This window comes from Acipenser ruthenus, chromosome 19 (assembly GCF_902713425.1).
Source record: "Acipenser ruthenus chromosome 19, fAciRut3.2 maternal haplotype, whole genome shotgun sequence".
Lineage (NCBI taxonomy): Eukaryota > Metazoa > Chordata > Actinopteri > Acipenseriformes > Acipenseridae > Acipenser > Acipenser ruthenus.
In genome coordinates this window covers 25346965-25367364 of record NC_081207.1, presented here as the reverse complement: position 1 = coordinate 25367364, position 20400 = coordinate 25346965, and the positions used below count along the sequence as shown (strand labels likewise).

Sequence of the window (20400 nt, the reverse complement as noted above, 5' to 3'; positions counted from 1 at the left end):
TAAATTTTTTGTAGGTAGTCACTGAAGAGATGAACCAAAGAAGGAAGGAGTGGACATCGCTGAGGGATGGCTGGTGCAGGTATGGAAAAGGGTTCCTCATGCATTGCAGTTAGAGCCATTCCACTAAATTTAGGGCAGCAGTGTGGAGTAGTGGTTAGGGCTCTGGACTCATGACCGGAGGCGTCTGCTAAGAAATAAAAATAATAATAATAATAATAAAAATAATGTGATATCTTGTAACAATTGTAAGTCGCCCTGGATAAGGGCGTCTGCTAAGAAATAAATAATAATAATAATAATAATAATAATAATAAATTTGAGGCAGTCAGGCTGGAGCAGCACTTGTTCTACTGTTACGTAGACTAGAAGAGCAAAACACAAATACAAATTGAAAACACAAAAATAAAATCGAAAAACACAAATATAAAAATTGAAAAACACAAATACAAAAATTGAAAAACACAAATTCAAATTGAAAAACATAATGACTGAGAGACAGATCTCATCAAACCTTGGGAAATAAGCAAGCAGCTTGTCTCCTCAGGAGTCAGCCAATCACAGTCTGTTTCTCTTAAACTTAAATTCCCCCTTGCAATTTCCTGGGGTGATAATTGACTAAGTAATGCTCAAGTTTCACAGGTACACCAGTAACCCTATAGCATTTGTGTTCCATTCCATTCCGTTTTGATTTAGAATACTGTCTAGTTACATGCACACTGTCCTGTCAATTGTTTAGACTTTCTCTTTCTCTGTTTGTTCTCCAGACTTTCACATCTCACACACCTGGGAGTGGTATCCAGACGCCACTTTGCATTGTCGGCTCTTGTCTATTTTCTTCAAAAATAGTGTCATAAAAGCTCTATTGCTAACTTTTTATTTTATCTGCCTTTGTGTACCTCACTCCAATAACTCAAACAGATGCCTTTATCCAAGGCGACTTACAGGTGTAACAGGGCAGTACAGGGTTACAATGCAAGGTCAATATTTAAATACAGTATAGTTTACAGCAAGTGAAAACTATACTACTAAAGTACAATATGAAATAAGATGCAACAAGTTAGCAGGATATCAATGCACAGACCCATATAAACAAACACTACTGCATACACTAACTAAAAGTCTTAGAAGCCCACTCACACATGTATAACAGTCTGCTGATTGAAATACTTTTTTTCTGAAGTTTTCCCTACTTCTTCTTTGTCAAAAAGCTTCATTTATAAACCAGCAGCAGCTCCCCATTAGGATCACTCTCTATTAGTCAAGACAATTAGAAGATCTTCTATTAGGACCAGCAGCTTCAATAGGGGGTAGAACATGTCCCATTACGGAGACATGAGCATTACAAAACATTTTCTCTTATTAATTGTTCAGTGGAAATAGGTTTCTAAATTGGCATTTCTTAATTAAAGTGGACAATTCTAGGCGGTACAGGCAAGCTGGAATTAATTGCAAGACACAAATAGGGAATTAAATTGCCGCCCTGTCTTTTTTTTAATTCCTTATGCAACAGGGTCTTCATTTTGTCCTTTGCAGTGTCTTCTCAGTCTTAATTAGGGCAGCAGACACTGACAGCTAGAGCTCCTTAATTAAACTGGATACAAAGTGTATAATCACCTACAACTTCAGGAATACACACCAAAGCTTTCCCTAAGCAGTAAATAACTTTATACTTCATACTTCTCTCCTCGGGAGACAGGGTCTTTTTATTAGGGAAAAATGTGTCCACTCAAAGAGGAGACCTTCTGTGGTTAGGTATGCTGATGAAGGTGGTTTAGTAAAAACAGCTGTCTTTATTTTAAACTAATCTCATCCTTCTGCATTTGAGGGTCAGACAAGATTAATTCAGTTGATTCTCAGAAAAATGCCTATAAAAGTGTGATTGCTAGTGGAAATGCAATGTTAAAGATAATACAAGTATCAACATTACTTTCTGATTAAGAACTTTTCAGCACAGAACAGACGTCAGCTTTATAAAAGCACTTTATTTTAAAAGTTGTTTTTATTGATTGATTTGGAAATGCTTAACATTATAATACATTAACTACACTGCAGTGACACGTTACATTTTTTAATACATATAAATGTATAAGTTCAGGAAAGTGTTGTTAAGTACATGTATGAAGTTCCATTCTCACAATCACAGAATTGTGTGCTAAGTGCACATAGTAACTATTATTAAGTGGAAACTGCAGTGTAACTACAGGTAGTGGACACAAAAATGGAAACACCAATGTAAAGTCACTTAATAGGGCGTTGGGCCACTATGGTATCCCGCTCTGCGGAGTTCTCGACGGACCGTTTTTGATGAAACTGGCTGCTCGCGCCCCAGGTTGAAATTTGCAGTCAATTGATCTGCAGTTGCTCGTCTGATTTGCCTTGCACTTCGAATTAATGCACGGATATCACGATCCTGGAGTATGCGATTCCGCCCACTGTTGCCCTTTGCTGATGATGCCTTTCCCTCAGAGTTCCATGCCGACATCACCTTAGACACCGTTGCTTGTGAAACATCAGCAAGTTGAGCTGTCTTGGTCACTGAAGCTCCTGCCAAACACGCCCGAACAATCACCCCTCTTTCAAAGTCACTGAGGTCTCCTCTTGCAGCCATGCTAGCCATAATTCTAGGCAACCAGGCCTGTCCAGCATTTTTATACATGACCCTAAGCATGCTGGGATGTTATTTGCGTAATTAATGCATGAGCCACACCTGAGTGGAAGCCCTTGCTTTCAATATATTCCCTCATTTACCTAGGTGTTTCCATTTTTTTGTCCACTACCTGTACCTGTAGTTTAAGAAACCTGTACCTGAATATATCAATAAGGGGTTTCAAAAAGCAGTACAAGGCTTGGATATTAGAGTAGAAATGGAACTAAATAAATATACTGTATATATTTACTCTACACATCTAGACTGAGTACCCCCGCTGTTTGTTTATAAACACATAAGCCAAGATTCTTTCAGCTAGTATTTATTTCAAAATGTCATTAGCGCATTTTTTTTTGTTCAGAAAGGAAAAACACACCAAATAAAAACACCAACTTAGAAAAAAAAAAAAAACATCCAGATATTTTATTTTGGGGCATGCAACTAGGTTGAAGTTGTCCCATGTTTGTTTTAGAAAAGTATTTGGTGTTCTTTTTTTTTTCATTTCTGAAGAAAAAAATATGGTACTTATGACAATTTGGACTAAATAGTTTTGAGATTCAAACCAATGGAAATGGTCCCTTGAGATATGTAAGCAAGCCATAGTAGAGGGGTGGCTACCTTGCATACATACACACTGTAGCAATCGCCCATGCTAAGTCCTTGCCAATATTAACCTATTTCATGATGCGGTAGTGACGGGGACGCTGTGCTTTAAGATCAGTCTGAGAACTAAATAGGGGAATAGTAGCAAAGCTGTGGTAAATGGGATACAGATGAGAAGGGTTAACCAGACTGCTGTAAAAGGAACAGCTTCACTGTATTTGCAGTCAGTAAAAAAAATAACGAATTTGCATTCTTTGCATTCAGCGTTTTTCACAGGCTGCAGATGGCCATTGTAGTCTTTTTCAATCCATTAAGAACTTTGAATGCGATCCTCCACTTCTTAATTAAAAGAGCCATTTTGTGGACCTCAGTGAGCCACATATAGCTGAAGAGTTGGACAGCCCTGCTTTAAACAATAAAGGACAATGAGGTGATTGGTTTGTTTATTGCTATTAAATCACTTGAGACTCTAAAGTACTGTAATTGAAAACGCTTTTGAGATGAGCAGCATTTACAATTTAAAAACAATGCATCAGCAAGTGGTATGGGGGGCACCCAGTTGAATAATGATGTTCATTCAATTAATACCTGATAGCATAGTGGGGAGGCCAAGGATTATTGACTTTGAAATCCCTGATTCACTTTATATGAAATCAATTCATTACTATTTTGAGGTATTTATTTGCATGTTCCCCCGTTGTGTGCTTTTTCCTGTATTGATATCCCACTGTTATCAGCACCCCATTCCTCATTGAATTTCTTTCTGTCTGTAATAATTAAACTGGCTTCTCTCAGGTGCTTATTATGGAGATTGGTGTTGCTAGGAAATATTTAACTTCTCAGAATGTCATTGTCCTTCAAAGCACTGCTTTCCTGTAACAGGCAGTGTTTCTCTGTGCCTGTAGAACTGCAGCATGCTTTTTTCCCCACAGAGGTAACATTTACTTATGTTGGGAGATAAACTGCTGGCAATTTATATTTACCCATTTAATATCCACAATCTCTAATCAAAACAGGGGATTTATTGTGTGTTCTGCCAGTGATTCACTTTCTATTTGTAACATCTCCCTGTTACGTGAGTGTACAGAAACAGCACAAATGCCTTAAATTGTAAAATATCACAGAATGTAGAGCGACTACGCCAGTTCAGGATTCAGGATAAGGCACAGAACAAATTATAGGATACCCTTAGGTTCTTTTTATTCAGAAAACAAATTAAATAGCAGGGACAAGGTCCCCAAGAAAATCAATCAAATACATTTTAAAAGACATTTGTGTTTTGTAAAAATAATCCTAAAATAGCAACACATTGTTTACAAGGTACTTGTTTAAGACAATCATTCCATTCACCTATAAATAGGCAGCAAGATTCTGAACGGTTAATCAAGGTTCACATTAATGGAAATCACAATGTCCGTACAGGGGAGGGAACACAGACAGAGACAAAAACTAGCATCACCATATAGCCTACTCACTTCACTTCCTAAATTCCGGTCGGCTACCGACAGCATAGAAACACCCAAGACGTTCAATACTTAGTCAGGATGCTCCATTTACTGGTCCGTTTCACTCTGTCTTACTCGTCATTCCAAGCTTCAAATGCTGCGTTCCCACTCCTGCACAGGCAAACACAAACCCCAAGATGGCCAGCCCGTTTGTAAAAACATGGGTTATTTATATTCAGGTGCGTACATTGATCAATAATGCAATTAGTCGTGCCCAATAAGGCAGATAAACGGAAAAGAGTGGAGAAGCCAACGTGATACAAATCAATTATAAAATGTCAGACAACATAAAGTGTGCACTAATCAATCAAATAAATACAATTATAAAAATAACAACTAGACCACACTGCCTCCCAGTGGCATGCTTAAGTAACGGGCAGTGTTGTGTGATTCACTGCTGTTAAGGATCCTGTCCCCTGTCGGTGAGATGAGAGGAGGTGAAAAGCTCTAAAACCACAAATGCAGACAAGCATTGTACAGGTAGTGGACAAAAAAATGGAAACACCTGGGTAAATGAGGGACACCAAGTATATTGAAAGCAAGGGCTTCCACACTGGTGTGGCTCATGCGTTAATTAAGCAGATAACATCCCATCATGCTTAGGGTCATGAATAAAAATGCTGGACAGGCCTGGTTGCCTAGAATTATGGCAAAAGGAGACCTCAGTGACTTTGAAAGAGGGGTGATTGTTCGGGCACGTTTGGCAGGAGCTTCAGTGACCAAGACAGCTCAACTTGCTGATGTTTCACGAGCAACGGTGTCTAAGGTGATGTCGGCATTAATTTGAAGTGCAAGACAGGCGAGCAACTGCAGATCAATTGACTGCAAATTTCAACCTGGGGTGCGAGCAGTCAGTTTCATCAAAAACGGTCCGCCGAGAACTCCACGGAGTGGGATACCATAGTGGCCCAACGCCCTATTAAGTGACTTTAGATGGGTGTTTCAATTTTTTTTTGTCCGCTACCTGTACTATAAATAAGATACAAAAATAACAGTAAAAATTGAAACATTCAGGAGATTGCTGCAAGGTCACCTTCAAGGTATTGATTTTGTTTTTTGTGCTTCTTGGGAAATACTAATGAAGCTTTGCCCTGTGTTGTGACTTAGAACAGCATCTTCTCGCTGAATAGTTATTGGCTTTAATAAAGTGTTAGTCTAACAAAAGGGACCTTTTCTTTCAAAAGCCCCAAGGCTACAGCTAAACGGAGGAATTTCAGAGTGCCAGTTTGTTGTCAGTTTTGAAAAGAAAACATACAAAAGAGAGCTCTATTGTAACCATGCCAAGCAAACACCAGGCCTGGCATGAGGTTTTAACCATCCATTTCAAGGGATAAGTGTGTTTCACAGGGTACAGGTCAGAAGCTCTTCACACAGATGTGAGAGAAACTCAGGGAAGCAATCCTTTGCATTCTGACAGTATTTTTTTCTTTTACAAGTACATTTATGAAAAGCAAGTGAATGGTTATCGTTTTGTGCTTTTGTCATTTTCATTTACAAGATACCTACTGTAACTTATTCATTTTGATACTTCATTCAAATTGCACTTCCCACACACAGCGTTTAACATTTTATGAATATGTACTTGGTATTGCTCCATAAATGTCGTATTTTGGAGTTAAATTATTATTGGAGTAATAAGCACATTTATCTATAATATTAACTGTATCACTTAGCAATAAATTCCAATGGGGACTCTTTCCTAGTTTCCCATAAACCAAACTAACATTAAGTTGTGGTTCTTAAAAGACAATGCTTATCCGTAATTAAGATACTTTCCACTAGTATGTGATAAAAACAACTTCTATTGTATTACAGATAAGAAACTCTCCAAAAATAACTTGGTAAGGAATACTGTAAGTTACAATAATTACAATGGGAACTCTTTTGTACTTCCCATGGCTAAATCAAATTGTACTAGATACAATCAGATGAATACAATAAGTACCTTAAATTGTTTCACCAAACAGCTTTTTCAACTAACATTTATCTGTCGTATACGGTAATAGATTTGTTATCTAATCGCATGCATGCAGAGAATTCAGCTCTTTATACATGGTTCATCTCTCCTTCTAGGTACCTTTAACCTTATGTAACACTTGTGTGAAGTTTCTGTTGTGTAAGTTAGCATCCTGTTAGGTAAAAACAGTAAGGATGTCTTCAGACAGCAAGACTGGGTTCCTCCTGTTTGAAGCAGTGGTGCACCTAAACACATTGCCAGCCAATCTGAAGCAGTGGTGCAACAAGAACATGCTTAATATAGACATTTTTGAAGACACATTTGCTATTGCAGCTTATCAAGTTTTTCCTACACAAGCAAGTTTTATCCTTTGGTTCTGATTGGCTAGCCTGTATCAATGTTACACTTCCTTTGAGGTAAAGGTGTTAATAAGGCTTATCCTGCTATGTATTAGTTTAGTCTAGTTCCTGAATAAATTACCGTGATCAACGAAATCTTTGGTCAAGAGACTAGCCAGAGAGTCTACAATTTGGGCGATTCATCTTGTTCCTCAGATTACTTAGTCTGTGTTATTGTTAATGAAGGCATTATGTCCTCCAAATAACGATTTTATTAATGACTGTTATTTTTTTAATTCTTATTTTCTTTTGATGAAGTCATTGATTGCTAAGATCGATCACAGAGCGGCAAGTGTATACCACACAAGTTCATATTGTAAAAACTGTAGCAGTATTGCTAAAAAAAACAACTTTGCCACAGTTCAAGTGGCTGCTGATACAGTGTTACCGTAAACCATGAGCTTTTGGGGTTTTTTTGGCTGATACATTCATATGCCAGTGTGTACCATGCACCTTGTGACCTGAACTCTTGCACAATGTGAAACAGGAGTGCATTACACAATAACACTGTGTTATCAGTTCAAATCAGATATCCAAAGTAAGTAAGTCTTATGTGGAAGACAAAATTTATTTTTTCAATCCAATTGCCACTGGCAAATAACCAAATAACATTGAGACAGGCTTGCATGTTTTTATAAAAATGCAAGGCCTACAAAGTTCTATTTATTTTTATATTAATTGTAGGCAGTACATATAAATAGTAAGTGGATGTACGTATTTACAAAGAAATGCGTCACGGAATAAATATGTATGAGATAAAGACTGCAGGTCTCAAGACTGGACGTGGCAGTGGTGTCAGGATATCCCCTGAAGCCCAGTCCTCCGGATCCGCAGTGACCCTCAAATGCCTGTGCTAAGCGTCATGCTTACAATGTGAAACCTGCCTTGGAGACAAGGCTGAACTCCTCCACTGCTTCTGTATTTATAGATGACAGGGATTTATCTACAGACATCAGTACAATGATTGAAAAAGCCAACATTCATTTAAGTGCCAGACTCAGGGGAGAAATTATGAATGTCTATGCAACCTCAATCAATCAGCATTGTATGAAATACTCATTGTGACAATAATCAATTATAGATAGATCAATAGTAGATTTCTCCACTTAGTTTGATTGCTTTTAAAATATTGTGACCCGATTAAATCCTGAGATTTCTAGCATTGGCTACATTCACCATGAAAATAGAGGTGAACGCCGTGATTGTAGAATAATTGACCCTGTTCTTTTTAATTATGACATGGGTTTATAACAAACTTCACAATGCTGCGCCAGCAAGGGCTGTGAGAATATTTCAGGTATCACGTATCATATGAACATACCATTAAAAGGGGTGTTTACAACAACTTTGTAAGATTTTAAAAAAATGTTCCAATGCATAGCTCTGAAGAGATGTGTTAATGTGCTGTAGTGAAGCACATTATATTGTATTTGTAATGTATACCTTTGTAAAATGTACAGTATAAACACATTAACTTTTTTTTTTTTTTTACATTATTTAGAGAAGTCTGTTGTAAAATTCCTGAGTGTCTATTTGAGGATTGTGCAATCCTGTGCACGTTACCTGGTTGGCATTTCGTATTTTTCTTTTTCTTTTTTTTTAACCGAGCTTCATTGGACCTTTCTTATGTGTTTTGATGAAGTGCGATTAGCATTTTTTTAACACAAGGTTTGCAATTGAATTACAGAAGATAAGGAAGTGTATTTCTGTCTCCAAAATCTAGAAAACTACGGTGCGATGATGGTATGACATCATCAACATTCCAGAAAAAGAACGTTCCATTCTGTGTGCCACAAGGTGTTGTAAAACATAGGCATTGACATCAAGATTAATTAGCATGAGCTGAGCATGACTTGGCATGCAGATTGGAATAATTGTATTTATTTATTTTATATCGATATTGACGCTCTGTCTGTTGATTGCACAGGTTGATCACAATGGCTTTTAGGCAGTCTGTCAACTGCATTTTTCTGAGCTCAGACTCTAAGGAGAGGGACTCACAAAATTAAGTGTACCAGATACAGCCGAGTCAATGGCAAGAATCAGCTGCATGCAGGATCAGTTTTACTTTAATGAATCCCTCCATGAATATATCAACAATTAAATGGCTTAAAGGATTGAATAGTTGATTTAAAAAAAAATTGACGATGTCTGTGTACGACACCGTTGCTAAAACACCCTGGCTAATAATGTTCCGACGTATTGTCTGAGGGTTACACAAGTGACAGTGATAATAGAAGTAGACCAAGTAGCAATAATACAACAGCACCACTCACTGATAAAGTAAAACCTCTATTATCCAAAGTTATTGGGCCGTGGTAGTTTACTGTAACACTGTTGACTCAGCTACAGTACAGCATTTACCTTTACATACATTACACTGATAAAGGCAACAACCAAAACGTTTGCCTGTTTAACTCATGGGGATAAACCACAGCTGTTTAAAACATGTTCCTGTACCAGGGAAACCACCTGGCTTACATCAAGTACTCATATCTAGGGGTAATCACAGATTGATGCCATCAACGATGATTGCCTAGTATTGTAAAATGGTTTAAAAAAATCTATAGCAGGGTATAGGTTGATGACATAAAACCCTTAGTTTTCCTAATACAGTAAATACATAACCCTTTACTGCCCTGGGTATGTTCCCATACCTGTTTAATGCCCATTTTCTCAATGTCCAACATATTGGACACTGGGCAGCAAAGGGATAACATAAAGTACTGTACTGTTCTGTTTTACCAGAGATACATTCGATGGATGGTTAGTGTGTTTCTTATACTGCAGTGTAATGACTTGGGTATATAAATGGGACAAATACTGCTGGATTTTTGTTACCATGCCACACATTGCGTAACTTCCTTTTTGTTTACTGATAGAACCCTCTGTTGGAACACCTTATCTCAGGGAACAGTAAACTATTTCAAGAACAATTGCAAAACCAGGGGAATTTGATTTAAGAGCACAGGACCTTTTTCTTCACAACCTTATTACTTTGCTTCCAATGCTGCCAGAAAATCAACATTGATTGCGCCAAACAAGGATTAAACAGGTTTAGCCATTTAGCCACATAGAAAATCCAATTGAAATACAGTCAACAAGATCAAATTCAAACTAACTATATACATACAGTGAATTACAATGCAAGAGAAACAGTTTCTCAGAAAAGTTTCTCTAAGTACTGCCTGGCTGTAAACAATTCCGCCTACGGAGGGAAGGAGCTATTTAAGAAAACAACATGAAATAAGGAAACTAAAGTTTGACCTACTTAGTTTCTTGCATGCTCAAAACATTTTTATTCACTTGCACTGCATTTTGAGTTGTCCACTTGTTTTTAGTGTCCAATACAGTTTAAAACTGTTTTTTTCCCCATATTTAGGAAGTAGAATATTGAAATGTCCGCTTGCTATGGTGTGACAATGCAACAAAAAAGGTAAATGGAGGAAATTAGCTCAGGAGCCTGCATTTGGAACTGGTGACTGGTGAAGTAGAGCAGACAGGAGGCGAAACGAAGTCAAGTGGAAAAACATTTTGGCTTCATTCAGGTGTTTTGTGGTGGTGCTTTTATTAATCCCGAGAGAATTAGGTGTAAAAATGTACATGGTAGCCAGTCAGGTACGACAAGGTATACAAATGTTTTGGGGTGGTTACAAAATGTACTAATAGTAATAATGTAAGAGTGATAGAATAGCAAGGTAGTAAGGAAGTAAGGAACTGTAAATGTGCAAATAGGAAAAAGTTGAACTTGGGAAGAGTTTGTACTAGTGGAAAGATTGCTGAGGCACGTTTGAACTGTTTTGACCTGTCAAATTAAAATGGTTGCGAAAGTTACAGGAATAGTTGTGGATCGTGATTCCTGGTTATGGGAAGTGTGAGCGCAGAAGAGAGTATATAAGTGTCAAACATTCACCGCTCAGGGCATTCTCACCCTATGCTGACAGACACATCGCCATGTGGTAAGTAGTGTGAGTTATGTATGACTTTACCATTTTAAAGTAAAAGTGCTGTCACCTTCAGGGGTTTGCAGCACACTTTGCTATCCATTCCAGCTGCACAAAAAGTATTTGCTTCAAATATTCCTAGCAGGCATTTTAACTCCACAGGGAAACATATTAAAAGCATGGCATGGCAAGAATTGCTGCAATTGTGACAGTTTAACACACTAATGCTGGAGCATATTGTTGTTCAAGGAGGCTTGGTCTGCATAATTACTCACTGTGTTGCAAAATGAATTGACTGCTTCCAATCAAAGAATGCCAAATCATCAGAGAAGAATTTGAAACTGCTTTCCCAGGTGTCAGCCTGATAAAGTGGCCACTCAGTCAATCCTGCGCAACTCTCTGACCACTTTTCCGGTCGATACAACTTGCTCACTACCTGCATTCAGAGTTTGAGTGACTAATTCTATATAGAAGATTGACAGTGGTGTATTAGAATGCAGGGTAAACACACAGGGCCGTGACAGATTCATTGATTACTCTCCAGGTCTTCTCTGACTGTGCTTGTTGTGATCTCCGGACTCTGCTTTGCAGACAAGCCCCTTACTGAAGTCAATGAGAAGCCTCAGAAAGAAACTCCGCCAGGTAACACAAATCAGTTGCTTTTCTAACTTTATAGTAAACTTAAAAAAAATAATAATAATAATAATAATTTGCCAAAATTAAAAGTCTTTCTTAATCTCTTCAATTCAAGCTTTTTTTTATTACATATTATACCATTGTATGTTTTATAGTTGTGGATGAACTGCTTACACTAACATGAGATCCAAGTGATGCAAGAAGAAAGAGCAAGGTGCTTCTGGATATCTTATGATTGGGTGTTTAAAGTTCTGGTTGCGCTACATGAATGTTCTTGCATTGCATTGCAGTGTGTGGGAGGCCGGCTGGATCGATCCGGCGTGACCGGCGCATGGTAGGGGGGCTGCTTGCTCCCAATGTCCCCTGGCAGGCCCTGGTGTCTCTGAGGGGGGATCTAGTGAGGGGAGGGGGGGTCCTGATCTCTGACCGCTGGGTGCTGACCAGCGGAAGGAACCTAATGGGCAACTTCAGTAACGCCACCGAGAAAGAGCTCCCTCGGGTGTACGTGGGCATCACAGAGCTGCGTCATGCCAACCACAGTGCCGAGGTGCCAGTCGAGCAGGTGAGACAATGCAGCTGTCAAAATGCATACGTGTACCAAGTGTACCTGGCAGCCTTTATGGAGCCTGGACTATTTGTGCAGTGGATAAGATGCGTTTGTTGTTTACGATGTCACAAAACACTTTGCTGAAATAATTTTCCTTTAATCAACCTAATAATGTATGAATACTATACAGGGATGGAGATAAGACTCCCGTTGCATAGCAGCTTCATCCATACCAGGTACTGATGTGAGCTTGATCAGCTCCAGTGTATAGGTAACAAGCTCAGGTGTGTCTTATTAAACTCATAGTAAAACCAGGAATGGATCAAACTGCTATGTCCTGCTATAGACAAGTACTGGGCCACTGGGTCATTTTGAACAGAATATGCTGTACATATTTTGTTGAAACAGAATTTGATAAAAACGTGTGTTGTTACCCGAGTGGAGAATCACTATTAGAACTTGATAAAGTAAAGTAGAGCTTAAAATAAGCTGAAGCTTTGTGTTTTAGGATAACATGTCTTTACAATACCTGCTTATAATGATTGATGAAGGGACTGGGACAAAAAATAGTCAACAAATGTTTTGCAATTGCATATTCAACTATAGTGCAATATTGTAGATCTTTAGATACTGTAACAGTAATCCTATCTTTCACCAAGGAAAGGTGGTACATCTATACAAGTGGCCTTTAATATAGTTTTGACTATTCTGACTCATGGTTTGTCTATGGTTTTCCAGGTGATCATGCATCCCCGTTTCCAGAACAGCTCAGAGTGGGAAAACGATCTGGCACTAATTAAGCTTGGGGAGAAAGTGTCCTTGGGCCAAAATGTGATGCCCATCTGTCTGCCTCTCAAGGAGTACGTAGTGAAAGGCAGAGAAGGCCACGTGGCGGGCTTTGGGATGGGCGCATACTTTGAGTACTCTAAGCACCTCAAGTACCTGATGCTGGCTGTGGCTGACCATACACAGTGCCATGACTATTACAACTCCAGTGCCCACTTGCTCAGAAACGTGCCAGTCCTGAATGAGAACATGTTCTGCACTGAGGTCACCAGATTCAGTGAGAACACGTGCTGGGGAGATGCAGGGGCAGCCTTTGCAGTGCAGGACCCCCAGGATGGTGCTTGGTATCTGGCCGGAATCCTCTCCTTCGACAAGAGCTGTTCGGTGGAGACCTACAGTGTCTTCATGAAGCTGTCCAGCTACCTGCCCTGGATATACCACGTCCTGGGGAATTACTGAGAGGAGCAGAGCACAGCTGGGAGTAAACTTTATACTTGAAGTAAACACCATTGTAGTGATCTTTCCTCTCTGAAGGTTTTTTGTAATTTACTATACACTGGTATAGGATCAGATTAACTTAATAAAAATATGGTGTTTTAAAACTACAGAAATAAATGAAAAGCTCCTACTGTATGCACGCCTAATTTGTTTCTTGTTAGTTTCATAACAGTAACTTACCTTAACGCCTCTAAAACAAAAGCTAACACAATTTGCTCAATTCTTATGGCAATGTGATGGTCTGATAGTCTAGCACAAAAAATACTGTTCTGTCTGATCAATGCATTCCATTTTGATGCACCTGAGCAATTTACAATTAGTGAAAATAGAGCTCTCTTGCTCAGGGCTTAATGTTTACAGCAAATTAAATCCAAACTCTAATTACATCTAAGAAGTGACTGAGAATATAAAACCACTCCCTTCCGGACATACATATTTATGCTACATCGGCTATATTGATAACCTACTATAGGTATTGTTGTTAAGACACAAATCACAAATGGTAATATGTGGTTACCTTTTAACAGTTAATTATTTCAGCATGTGAAAAAAATCTATGCAATAGAAACAGCACCTGTGTTGCAGTTATGAGCTTATTTGATGACATGCTGTGTTACATGTATTGCATTGCGTGGGGTAGTATATTAATTGTTTGGTAGTGTGAGAATTTGCGGTTGCAGATCTCTAACATATTTCACAGACCACTTGGGATTTTCTCACAGTCCACAGATTGGGATATAGGTGATAGTGAGATATGTATTAATTTCAGATGTGGCTCATATAACTATGAGAACAGTATTGATTTATTCTGAAATAAATATCCTGCTGCTGAGTTCCACAGTGTCACATGATATAATCGTCACACCAGAAGTTTTCATCCAAGCTTTCATTTTCTGAACACTTAATCATAAAATCTGAATAAAATAAAGAAATTTAGTTCTGTAGCCAAGTACAGAATGTACCATAATGTAATCCAAACTGGAAGCACATGTATATAATACACACAAACACACCTTATAAGATGTGTTTCCACTGCTTTGTGAATTTAACAGATATAGCCCAACTGTATGGATTCCTATAAAAAAAAAGATTTCAAAATGATGCAAATTTTCAGCCAGCCTTCAATGTAAATGTTTTATGATCTCAATGCACTCTTTACTCTTCTCTTTCCTTCCTGGCATCAAGGATGAAATCACATCTCTGAAACTGAGTGAAGGGTAACTCCTTCTCAAATTCATTTTCTTAAACCACTGAACCAGAAAATGACTTTCCTCACTTTGTCTTCCAGAATAGCAAACACAGCTTTATAATTAGTTTCCATTGTAGTTACAGGTGGCAGCGTTTTAAGCAATCCCAAAAGGCATTCATATAAATTAATTTCACATTTGCTTTGAGTTAATGAAAGAAAAGGCTTCCTAAACGCTTGACCGATGGATGTAATCTTTTTTTTTTTTTTTGATACTTAAGTGAAAACTGACAGCCACCACATGTAACAGAGGAGATAAACACCAACCTTCTTAGAAAAATATTAAGCTTGCTGAGGGAGAGGATATATCCTGTTTTTTCGTGCCTGTCAGAAACAGTTCCAGCTTGGAAGGATGACAGTTTATTGTCTTGCTGGGCTGTTAATGGGCAATTATACATTTGGGATTTGTTTTGTCAACAGAGTTTTGGCAGTCCCAGCAAGGAAGTATTTCCATTAATTTCCATTAACAAACATGAGGGATGTATTTGATACATTTCATATAGAATTAGGTTTTAAGGAAAAGTGACTTTGGTCGTGACAAATATGACTGTGATTATACAGTGTTCTTTTACAGATTCCTGACAGGCCTGTAATATTATATAGCTTTATCATCTATTAAAATAAGACTTACTGATAAGAGCGTCATCATTAGATAATGTCCCACATGGTATTCAATCTTCTACTTTCATCAATTTATTATGAAAGCTATCCCGTCTTCTATTTGCATAAAGCAATTGATCACAGTTGCAAAAATTGTATGCACCTGTTGATGAACATCGAATTAAAAACGTTTCTCTTTTCATTTTGAAATTGAGAGATTCAACTGAAGTTGAATTCGGTAGAAGAAGTAGCTGAGATTATTAAGAGCAGCAGATAAAATGTAAACCCAATAAATTAAATCTTCCAAGATTCTGTGGCATGCAAAAGCAGAACACAGGCCCCAAGCGTTTCAATCTCAATTTCATATATAAACTGACAAAGAGAAGCTCTGAAGAGCTCTGCCTATTGAACGTATTTAAAGTTAGTCTATTGCGTTTCTTCACATGCAAGACGTTATTTAGGGGCCAAAATGATCATCGTTTTCTGAAAGTGTACAAAGCATACGCTGAGAGGAGGGGGTTTGTGGGCAGTGTACGCATGATGACACTTTTATGGAACTCAGAATGTTAACATGCCCTCCTGCAATAGTACTACAGCCACCAGATATGCCACTTTTGTCAGAGTTCATGATTTTCTACATTTGGTTGAGAAAAAGGATCCTGTCAGCACATATTTCATTCACACAACACACAGGAGAAAGGCAATGGAGCATCAACCAGCTCCAGTTATTTTTCCCAGTGTATATGTTTCAAACTTTTCTTAGGCCTATCAATATCCTTTTATGGGCCATCATTTGAATGGCAAACAGTATTACAGTACCAGTTACCATGTTCATTGGGAGAAAAAGGGTGTTTTTATTTGTTATACTGTATTCCACCAGTACGTAAATACGTACACAACCCATTCAAATAAATACAATAATAATATGTCTAAAAATCAGTTTGAGATACCATACATAAAACAGCGCATTCCATAAAAAAAGCTTCTGGAAACTAAAAAATGATAAATTGATAATGGAAAGATTCTGCCTGTCATGCAATACTTCTCAGTGTAATTTAGAAATCAGACTAGAAAACTAACGTTTTGTATAATTTATCTGTAGTTGCCAAAACAATACAATTATAACTGATGGTTTGGGGCATGTATGTAGTGTTAATATCAAATAATGTCATTTAATTGTGTTATTTCGTACTGCTATAAGGATTGCAAGGCCATACTTAAAATGAGTTATAAAGTGAGGATATCTGGTTGATATATTTCACAAGCATAGCCAAAACAATAGACAATAGCCTTTGTATAGGCAGTCCCTACCAGAAATGTTTGTAACATGGAGTTGCTGGAGCCTAAAGTCCCTACAACATAATGTCAACCCCTGCAGTAAATTTGGTCCTATGTAACCCCATAAAAGCACTGCTTAAAAGTTATACTCAAAGTACTGTGATCAGGAGCTTGCAGGTTGGCTGGCTGCTGAGTTTTGAGATTTCGGCTGGGGATCCAGGGAGCATGGACTGGTCTTTGGGCTCCCGTGGGATACAGAGGAAAATCGTCTGGTATTGATTCGCCACACCATGCCTCAACGACCCACAGTGATAAACACTCTCGCTAAAACAAATATGAGGTTGTGTTGTGTTCAGCATGTACTCTTTGCCTCCTAGCCTCCTCTAAATAAGAATGAGTCTCTTAGAAGTTTTATTCTGGTTAGGACTAAATCAGAGAAATGACCAGGAGTGTCTGATATTTAATATCATATCCTGGTTCTGTTCAAGCTGGAATACATGCAAGATTTTATGCTCCGTTTACTCAATTTGTATGGAGATTACAGCACAGCACAGTCATTCTGCAACATCAGTTACATCCCATAAAGGAATGGGGGTCTTCAAACGTGCTTGCAGGGTTATTATATCTGTCTGTTTAGCAATCCCAATCCCACGCCCTCCTGCCCCTGCCTGTGTCATAGACCACAAAACCCAGGGGCCGAATAAAAAGACTTTCAGTACTGGAGAAAAACAAATTGTTTAGACATTTCAGTAGCAATGTGCCCTATCAGTAACGGTGTCAGGATCCTAGGGCTTCTCCATCTTAACTCCCTCCAATGATATATTAGAAAACTTCTGAATAGATTGAGATATGGTTTTATTTTGCATGACAGTTACTTTTGTCTTGCAGTGCTGAGTTTGCTTTACAATTGTTGTGAGGATCCCCATCCTATAATTCATTTGAATACATTCAAGTTTATTGAATACATTCAAGTTTATAGGAGGCTGTGTGATCCAGTGGTTAAACAAAAGGGCTTATAGCCAGGAGGTCCCCGGTTTAAATCCCACCTTAGCCACTGACTCATTGTGTGACCCTGAGCAAGTCACTTAACATCCTTGTGCTCCGTCTTTCGGGTGAGACGTAGTTATAAGTGACTCTACAGCTGATGCATAGTTCACACACCCTAGTCTCTGTAAGTCGCCTTGGATAAAGGCTTCTGCTAAATAAATAAATAATAATAAAGTGAGCATTTATTCATCCCATTCGCAAATGAATGAAGTTTTCTTTTATGGTTTGATTAGTAATTCTTTGGAAATTGAAAATTCAAACAGTCTGCAAATGCAGTTGAAAAGCTATCTAGGCTAAACTTTCTGGCAGATGACATTGCTTTAAAAATAACTTTAGAAATAATAAGAAATCTTAAAATCTAAACAAATTTAAATGGGTAAAAATCTACTTTTATCTTAGACAGCACACTGTATTATATTTTTGTGGTTATGATATGGTTAAATAAGAAAAATTAAACAGTATAGCTTATAGCTTAATACAGTACAGCTTAATTTGACTACATTTCCATCTGATACAATCTCATACAAAGACATTTCCGATGGCTGCATCACATCAATGTCTAATATATATTCAATATACTTTATACAGAATGCATGTACAGATCACTCTGTCAGGATTCATTAGATGACATTGGCATTTCAGCTGGTCAGAGAGCACCTTCATTCACAACCGCATTGCAGTCTGCTGAAAATGTCAGTCCCGTATAATGACTGAACAGAAACTGCTTGTCTCTCATGTAATCCTAGAAGGGTCTTGAAAACAAGATGTGACATCTCTGTAAATTAATTTAGAATGAATTATCTTTCTACAGACAAAGAGAAGGAGAATTATACTGTTAATAATATGATCGAGTCCTCATTGAGCATTTTCAAAAGGACAGTGTTGAGTCACATTGTAAACCCTTCAGCACCCTTTACGAGAGGCCTCCTTTACAGGGTCTCCCAACGGGTCAATAGCGAGGAACCACAATTACAGTGTAACTTTAAAATACTTCTTAATGGACTAAGTACGCTAATAATCTAATAAGAAGTAAGAATAGATTTTATAGCCAGCCGTGGAAATGTCCTTGTATGGGACTCTGGCAGTTATGGTTTAAGTCCTAATAAAATAAGATTTGTTCCTACCTCTCATTAAGTCTGTTATCTTTCTGTAGATCGTTTATTTTTTTCCAGTCTTTTTTCACTTGACTGGTGAATTCCATAAAGCTTGCCACCACCACACTGTAGAGTCAGCCTCTGTAGAACAATTATAAGGACCCCACAAGAAACAAGGAACTCCCTTTTCTGTATGTAAAGTAAGGTAGGATAGTATTACAGCTGCACAGGAAGTAAATCTTGGTTATTAATTGGTAAGTCACAAGTGCATGTATTTCTGATCTTTAATAAAGCTTAGGAAAATACTGCCTTAAAATAAAGTTGCTTGAGTTAAAAGAGATTTATTATGCAGAAGCTTTTCTGGGGTAAGATTAATAACCTCTGTTACTTAGAGCTGCATTATAAGAGAAAAAGAAACGAATGGAAAATGAGACAATTGAAACTTTGCAGTCAGCACTGGCCTACCTATGCCACATTTCAAAAGGATGTGCCATATTAATCCCAACGCTACTCTGAAGAAACTCCTTAACCCAGCAAACAATACCAGATTCAGAACAAATATTGTAAAGTTTGTAATGCTTGGTCATATGATAAGTCAGGAACACCTGCTCTGGGCTGTCTCCTGGCATCCTAATGAAATCCCCAGTAAAATTAATGTGCTGGCTATAGCCACAGAACCTACAGATCAATCCACACTATTTCACCAGAATCAAATCTAATGAGAATAAGTTCCCCTCGTTATTTTTCATTTAAACCATTCCAGTGTTCCTGGCAGTTCGGGTCAAAGGGGTTGTTATTACCCAAGCTGTTCCTTCATTCTAACTCTGCTAAATTAAGTTTCACCTCCTGACCTTCAGTAAGCTTCCATTAATGAACTAACAACATCAAATCTTACAGCATGCAACTTCACATCTTCAAACTATTTAAATGGAATTTGTCGCTGTATGTCCAGAAAGAGCTGTGACGTTTATTGGTTTCCTTTTGCAGATTCACTGGCGTTTCTGTCCCATATTCTCAAAGCAAAGCACTCATTTTATTCATTCTTGTTTGATTAATGTGCGTTGCCCAAGTGAAATCTGCTTTTCTTTAAAGGTAATACTAAATCTATCGAATGTAGTGCTGTGCTTATTTAACTAATATCAGCAAATAATGAAAATAAAACCTGAAAAAAGCAAAAATCAGAGCTGACTGAACTTTTGTTTACCCAGTGTTATCACTATTATACGGAGGAATGCAACATCCATTATTTTAGCGGCATTGAATCAGGAAGATATGTTAGTTTATCAGACATTTCTACTCCAAAAGTGACTTGTTTGCAACAGGAGGAGAGTTATAGTAACCGCAAGTGAACTTGATCAGTTGCAAAAAAGTAGCGTACCCAAATTGTTATTACATTACAATGTAATTACACATGTGGTTATAGTAAATATGAACCTTTTTAATTGTGTAATTAAGCATGCTGTTGCATTACAGCAGTGTATCACTGATCATTACACATTGTAACTACACAAGGACATGTGTAATAATGTTGTGTGGTTACAGTGTCACGACAGTGTAGTGCTAAGGTATGTTCTATGTAATATGTTCAACATGTAACTGAAAAGATCACCAAAA

At 37.9% G+C, this 20400-nt stretch overlaps 1 protein-coding gene across 1 annotated transcript; it reads left to right on the top strand.

Annotated features, from left to right (window-relative positions):
• The first annotated feature begins 10949 nt into the window (after positions 1-10949).
• Positions 10950-13656, top strand: LOC117424428 (haptoglobin-like). The gene is made up of 4 exons (XM_034040750.3): positions 10950-11069; positions 11599-11696; positions 11981-12252; positions 12976-13656. Exons 1-4 carry the CDS (start codon positions 11065-11067, stop codon positions 13480-13482), a joined length of 882 nt encoding a protein of 293 aa, XP_033896641.3. The 5' UTR covers positions 10950-11064; the 3' UTR covers positions 13483-13656.
• Positions 13657-20400: the final 6744 nt, after the last annotated feature.

Coding starts and splice junctions, on each gene's coding strand:
- LOC117424428 (XM_034040750.3), top strand. Junction 11,697..11,980: donor TCAGAAAGAAACTCCGCCAG/GTAACACAAATC, acceptor ATTGCATTGCAG/TGTGTGGGAGGCCGGCTGGA. Junction 12,253..12,975: donor CCGAGGTGCCAGTCGAGCAG/GTGAGACAATGC, acceptor ATGGTTTTCCAG/GTGATCATGCATCCCCGTTT.